We start from the raw sequence: 6,780 nt of genomic DNA on the forward strand, positions 1-6,780 counted from the left end.
TTCTTCATCGTGTTGGTTGAGTGTCGAGTCAATCCGAGGGTGGTACAGACCCACACTTTTCTTCTTCTTTTTCCTGGTGGGAGATTAACCAATCGATTCACATTGGATAGTTCTGGAGTTGACCACCAGAGGGAAGACGCAATCATCATCAATCACTTGCAAGCGAAAAAAATCAAGTTCTTAAGCTGCCAAAAGAAAACTAAATGATATCTCCAACCCCTTCGTCCCCACCACACTATTTTCCATTCTGTCGTGTGCTGCGGTTTTGAACTGAGGGATAATTGGATCATTTTGACGAGACATCAGCCACTACCACACAAGCAAGCAGCCCCGTCAACATCTGTTCCATAGATTTTTGTTTCCCCTCTCTCTCTCTTAGTGGCTGTTAAGAGAAATGAGCGGGCAGTGGGGCTAACGCGAATTTGCCACACGGCGTTTTAGTAACTTCATGATTTAGCTTCGATTGGCTATATATCTTCCACTACCACCAAGGAAAAAGAAAGAGTCCGAACTTTTTGCTTCTTGCCTTCAGGAAGAAGGTTCAACCGCTAGCAGAGTAGTTTTGCACGGTCAATGGCTTCAGCTCTGTTTCTCAACTTTATCCACCCTTCATCCTCAGTTTCCTCCAAGACCCACTTCTCAATTCCTGTCAGCAAGGATCTTCCACTAGATTTCTCTCCTTGTCACCACTCGAGAAGTAGTAAAATCAGTTCCCAGAGGAGGAGATGTACCCATCATGCGAGAGCCACTGCGGCTGAATCCCCCGTGGTTCAATCGAATAGCTCAGATGCCGAAGCGAGCCGAGTGGCGCCGAGCAAGAAGCTCCGGGTGCTTGTTGCCGGAGGCGGAATCGGAGGGCTGGTTTTCGCGCTGGCAGCAAAGAAGAAGGGGTTTGAGGTGGTGGTGTTTGAGAAGGACTTGAGTGCAATTAGAGGGGAGGGACAGTACAGGGGTCCAATTCAGGTACAGAGCAATGCGTTGGCTGCTTTGGAGGCTATTGACATGGAGGTTGCTGAGGAGGTGATGAAGACTGGTTGTATAACTGGGGACAGGATTAATGGCCTTGTTGATGGGGTCTCTGGTACTTGGTGAGTTCGCTTTATCTGTTGAGTCACTTACCCTTTTTGATGTTTCAATTAAGACTGATTTGGTAACTTATTGGCACGAGAAATATCCAGTATTTCAACATCTTGCGTATGGTGGTTCTGTTGGTTCGGCGATCTTAACTGAGAGAGGATTTAGATGTGATCTCCAATGCTTATTATACCTTTATGCATCTTAGTTGGCTGAATGAGTGAAGGATTAGGAATTTGTTGCTCTGTACTATGCACTGATCATTTGAGTCTTAATTATGATAAGTATATATGTACGGGAAAACGATCCAGATTGACAAATGATGTGGTTTGAGCCTGCATGGGTAAGATTTTAGACCACTGGATTTTCACTGTGGATTCAGTATATGAAGCTATTTTATCATGCGGGCTTTTTTGAATTCCACAAGAATACAGAGTATTGCAAGTATCAAAGTGATTTGAGCTTGTCTGAATAGTTTGAACCATCAGGATTTTGTAGTGGCTTGATATATGAAGCTGCCTTTTTCTGAATCTCACGATGACATCATCGATCTCATTACATTTGCATTAGGTATTTCAGAAAATATCAACTTACATAAAAAAAAAAAAAAAAATTGTATGGTACTTTGATAGAAAAAGCACTAGTATGGTCAGCACTGCCTCCTCCGCCATTCATGGTTTTGATTTCTTTTCCCATTAAAAGTTTACAAAAATCTCAGTGGGAGAACTTATTTTTTGAGAGAAGTCTCAGAAAGTGATATGCAGTTGGCTACAGGTACATCAAATTCGATACGTTCACTCCTGCGGCAGAACGGGGGCTTCCAGTCACTAGAGTTATTAGCCGAATGTCCCTTCAGCAGATTCTTGCTCGAGCTGTCGGGGAAGATGTTGTATTAAATGACAGTAATGTGGTGGACTTTGAGGATGATGGCACAAAGGTAAATTTGAGCACTGAGGCTTTTGAGATTATTTCTTCACCAGCTGGTTTCAGGGAAATGCAACTGGAAGTTTTTGCCCTTATGTATGGAAAATGCACTGGATAAGATAATCTTGTTGGTTGTTTCTTGGCTCCATTTGACATTCCTCATTATGTTCTTATTATCAATTTAAGGTTACTGTCGTTCTTGAGAATGGACAGCGTTTTGAAGGTGATCTCCTAATTGGAGCTGACGGTATATGGTCAAAGGTACCATGTTCTTCCCTGTTCTTTTCAGATGAAAGAGAATTTTTGCCCAATGAAGGAGTGAAAAACTTTTTGGAGAAAATTGTCATCCTAACATGATGGAAGAAAATCCTAAAAAGCACTGATTAGATGTCCAGACAAACTGCATCTTCCTTTTGATCATTTAGGCGAGTAAGGAAGTCTTAGGCCTAAGGATAAGGCAATATCATTTATTCAATATTGTTCATTCTATCATTAAAAGCAAGGCAAAAAGATGATCACAAAATCATTGTCTGCAAAAGATATGTTGCGAAGTTGCTATTCCAATCTCGTCTCCTGAGAAGTCTGTGTTTTTTTTTTTTTTTTCAAAACCTTTGAGAATAGGTGAGGAAAAGATTATTTGGGCCAAAGGATGCCACCTATTCCGACTATACTTGTTACACTGGCATTGCGGATTTTGTACCAGCTGACATTGAGACTGTTGGGTGAGTATGTAAAGCCTTTTCCTCTGCTGTCAGTGTCTGGGTCATGAATTAACTGATTGGTACAGTATCCAAGGGAAGTTAATCATGTCCTGGTATATGTTTCGATCATCAAGTCTCTCACAAGTGGAGTTATGCTTGCTCTGAAGGTATCGAGTATTTCTGGGACACAAGCAATACTTTGTCTCTTCAGATGTTGGCGCTGGAAAGATGCAGTGGTATGCATTTCACAAAGAACCACCCGGTGGTGTAGATGGTCCAAATGGTACATTTCCTGCATTTGCTTAGATTCTAAGTTCATTCCAATCGTGCTTTATATTTTGGAACTGATCTGCGCATTCCATGGTTTCTGTGCATGTCATTACCTCAATGACTTATAGTTTTTATTTTTTATTTTTATGAAAAGCAATATTTACTAGAGCTACATTTATCGTCATGAGTTTCATGGCTTAGATATATTGCTATGACTGGGAGCAGTGGATTCGACCAGATCTTGAAATAACCTGTTCCTATTATGTAATGCTGAATATCTGCTTACTTTTAATGACCATATCTTTTTGTATATGACTATTCCGCAGGTAAAAAAGAAAGGCTCCTGAAAATATTTGGAGATTGGTGTGATAATGTGGTAGATCTAATAGTTGCCACGGATGAAGAGGCGATTCTTCGACGTGACATTTATGACCGGACACCAGCTTTTGCGTGGGGAAAGGGTCGTGTGACTTTGCTTGGGGATTCCATACACGCTATGCAACCGAATATGGGGCAAGGGGGGTGCATGGCCATTGAAGTATGCATCCAAAATTCAAGTGTTATAAGTCAAAAAGACTGTCGCTGGCTATTACATGCTTACGCTTGGCTGGTTCAAGATATTTCTAATGTTTCAGTATAATTTCATCAATTTTTTGTTTCTTTTTATAATCAAAAGATAACTGCTCCTTAAAATTGTTTGCAATCTGGTAAACATGCTTGTTGTAGGGGCACGTTATAGTTTGGATGTTTTTGTCTGCTTCATTCTCTCCATTCAGCATCTTATAAACATAGTGAAAATGGTACTCAGTGCTCAATTGAAATGCTTGAACACGTCCGTTGAAATAAAGCCAGTAATTGCTTTATCATCTGCACAGGATAGTTACCAACTCTCCCTGGAGCTTGAGAAGGCATGGAAAAATAACGTTGAATCTGGGACCGCGATTAATGTGATTGATGCTCTGAGGAGGTAATCAATCCTTTATTAGCATTTTTGTCATGTAATGCCCAGAAGGTTAAGTCCTTGATCTTGTTAACTTGGTCACGAGTGTATAACAGTAAGTTCCTGTGGATACAATGTCTTGTCTCATATATTTTGCTCTCTTTAGATATATCTTCTAGTGACAAATGGGAAGATTTTTACTCTTTGGTTCTGAAACTCTGTTGACTTATAAACAGCTAGGCTCTGCTATTTGATGCACAGTACAAAGCATGAGTGTTCAATCCGATTTTGACATATTTATGCTCTATAGTGAAAGCAGGCAACAACCCCTGAATAAGCACAGTATACTATCATAGTTCTATCTTCATGGTCCACTGTCTTTCAGTTTCTAGGAGCAAGTATTGACACGATTCTAGTTTCTGCAGTTACTGCATGTTAGGAGACATTTAGTACTCCATATATTTGATGTGCTAAGATTGATCAAAGTTTTCAATCTGTCATTCAACTTAGCTTGTAATTTTAATTTGGATTTCCTCTAGCTACGAGAATGCCAGACGCCTGAGAGTTGCTGCCATCCATGGAATGGCAAGAATGGCTGCAATCATGGCCTCGACGTACAAAGCTTATTTGGGTGTGGGTCTTGGTCCACTCTCGGTAGGTACTTGTCAAAAATCAGGCCATAAAAGCAAGCATTATGTTGATATCATCCTTCATGCATTGATTCTTGCAACACCAAATATTCACAGTTTCTGACGAAGTTTCGGATACCACATCCTGGAAGAGTTGGTGGAAGATTCTTCATAGACATCGCGATGCCATTGATGCTCAACTGGGTTTTGGGTGGTAACAGGTCAATCTTAGGAACACTGACTTTTCTTTCCATTATAATGAACCTGCAACTACAGAAAAACTCAAGACACATTTCTTTTTGGAATGTGTTTGGACTGAATCTGGAATTATGGTGCTTGACAGCTCGAAACTTGAGGGGAGGCCACCCAGTTGCAGACTCTCAGACAAAGTATGGTCCCTGCACTCCTTTAAATAATCTTAGGAATTTAAATTTATAGCTAATTCAGTTCATTGTAAATTTATGACATATTCTCAATGTTGAAGCTAATGTATATAAAATCCATGTGAATAAAGGCAAACGACCAGTTGAGAAGATGGTTTGAAGATGATGATGCATTGGAGCGTGCTATGAATGGGGAGTATGTATTTGAGCCTTGCATTTATTTGTTCACTTCCTGTCATTTCTACTCTCCATTTCCACAAGCCACTCTTTATCATGCATTTGTCATGTATTTTGCAGATGGCTTCTTTTACCTTCTGGAAACAAGACTAGTCCATCGCAACCTATTGGTTTAAGTAGAGATGAAAGCACCAGCTGCATTATTGGGTACGGACTTACTTGATTTGTCCTTTCACTCTCTATGTTATGATATAATACAGAGGTGGCATGGTATCAACTCAGCTTCCTGCAAGTTTGTGAAAGCACAAAAAGCAATTTCATGCTTCATCTTAACAGTATTATAACCTGTCAGGCTAGGAGAAAACACTTCGAATGTGTATAATGAGATAGGGTTTCTCGTTTAACTCAATTGCCAAGGAAAAAGCAATGTAAAGTTGACATTTCTGTCCGTTAGCTTTATGATACCGGCCTTCCAAATTCTTGCTAATAATAGCTTTTTGGGCTTATAGGAGTGAACTAGATGATGATCTTCCTGGCATTCCGGTGACGATACCTTTGCCACAGGTGAATGTTCACTTCATTATGGTTTCTTTCGCACGTTTCCACTTTGCTTTGTTGGGAAAATATATAATTACGTGTATGTGGCATTCTTGTCTCAGATTTCAAAGGTACATGCTCAAATCAGCTACAAGGATGGTGCCTTTTTTGTGACTGATCTGCAGAGCGAACACGGTACCTGGATCTCCGAGTAAGTAGCGCAGAGAAGGGTCTTCTTTGTTTCTTTTTCTCCTTAGTGTTTACTGAGTTGTAGTTATAGGATGTGATGAGATCACTTTTGCAGTGCCGTGGGGCGTCGGTATCGTGCAACTCCGAATTTCCCGGCTAGGATCCATCCCTCGGACACCATCGAGTTTGGTTCAGACAAGAGGGTCAGTCTTCCGTTCCTTGTGAAGTTCGTGTCATAATTGTTACATTACTAATAGCTTCCATACGTTTGTTTGTCAAAGTTCATGCGATCCTCCTCGCTTGTCAGATTTGCTAAGAAAACTGACTATGAAAACCCGTCGTGCTTATTTGCAGGCGGTGTATCGCGTGAAAGTCGTGGGGTCTCCTACGGAAATTCCAAAGGCTGAAAGAAGCGGAATGCTCCAGGCAGCATGAAAAGCTGGAGGCAGACCCTCGATTTGTACAGCGATTGATTAAAAAACATCAGAGTCAAAGCGACATAGAGCTCTGACGATTTCCGACACATTTTGAGAATTTCTCGCGCAGGGAAAGATGTCATTGATTGATCTTATAACGAATAGTGAAATTGATTAGTGATTCAAGTCTTCTGTCGTCTCTACGACAGCCTTGCTCGAACATCTTTAGATCTTTGGCTTCTCGTTGCTTTTAACGGGGGGCCTATCTCTTTCAGTTTGCTAAAAACCATCTCAGGTGATAGAGCTTTTACTAAGTTTACTACTGACTTGCCCAGTGAACCGAAGTAATATGAGCTTGACCTTATCTCCGGACTCTCTACAACGAGAGCACTGGAGGGCGCAAATACTAAGAAACTTAAAATTTGTATTGATGCTTAAATTGACCGTGCAGTGTCCAACACAACTTAATTTGAATGATATCTTCTGCACACCAATGGTAAGAAGATTTAGAATTCTCCACTCGTGGCCACGGTCATCACC

General features: G+C 40.8%; 1 protein-coding gene across 1 annotated transcript; it reads left to right on the forward strand.

Moving 5' to 3' along the window:
• Window positions 1–335: 335 nt before the first annotated feature.
• On the forward strand, window positions 336–6,554 carry LOC104418568 (zeaxanthin epoxidase, chloroplastic). Its single transcript, XM_010029946.3, has 16 exons — window positions 336–1,088; window positions 1,849–2,011; window positions 2,185–2,259; window positions 2,620–2,720; window positions 2,867–2,982; window positions 3,296–3,507; window positions 3,845–3,936; window positions 4,449–4,563; window positions 4,656–4,759; window positions 4,882–4,927; window positions 5,053–5,117; window positions 5,219–5,305; window positions 5,608–5,662; window positions 5,758–5,846; window positions 5,940–6,027; window positions 6,179–6,554. Exons 1-16 carry the CDS (start codon window positions 574–576, stop codon window positions 6,257–6,259), a joined length of 2,004 nt encoding a protein of 667 aa, XP_010028248.2. The 5' UTR covers window positions 336–573; the 3' UTR covers window positions 6,260–6,554.
• The last annotated feature ends 226 nt before the right edge of the window (window positions 6,555–6,780 follow it).

This window comes from Eucalyptus grandis, chromosome 9, assembly GCF_016545825.1.
Source record: "Eucalyptus grandis isolate ANBG69807.140 chromosome 9, ASM1654582v1, whole genome shotgun sequence".
NCBI lineage: Eukaryota > Viridiplantae > Streptophyta > Magnoliopsida > Myrtales > Myrtaceae > Eucalyptus > Eucalyptus grandis.

Excerpts from the sequence above, each read along its gene's own strand:
- LOC104418568 (XM_010029946.3), top strand. The coding sequence starts at position 574 with ATGGCTTCAGCTCTGTTTCTCAACTTTATCCACCCTTCATCCTCAGTT. Across the intron at positions 4,760-4,881 it reads TGGGTTTTGGGTGGTAACAG|CTCGAAACTTGAGGGGAGGC; the intron begins GTCAATCTTAGG and ends GGTGCTTGACAG. Across the intron at positions 6,028-6,178 it reads AGTTTGGTTCAGACAAGAGG|GCGGTGTATCGCGTGAAAGT; the intron begins GTCAGTCTTCCG and ends GCTTATTTGCAG.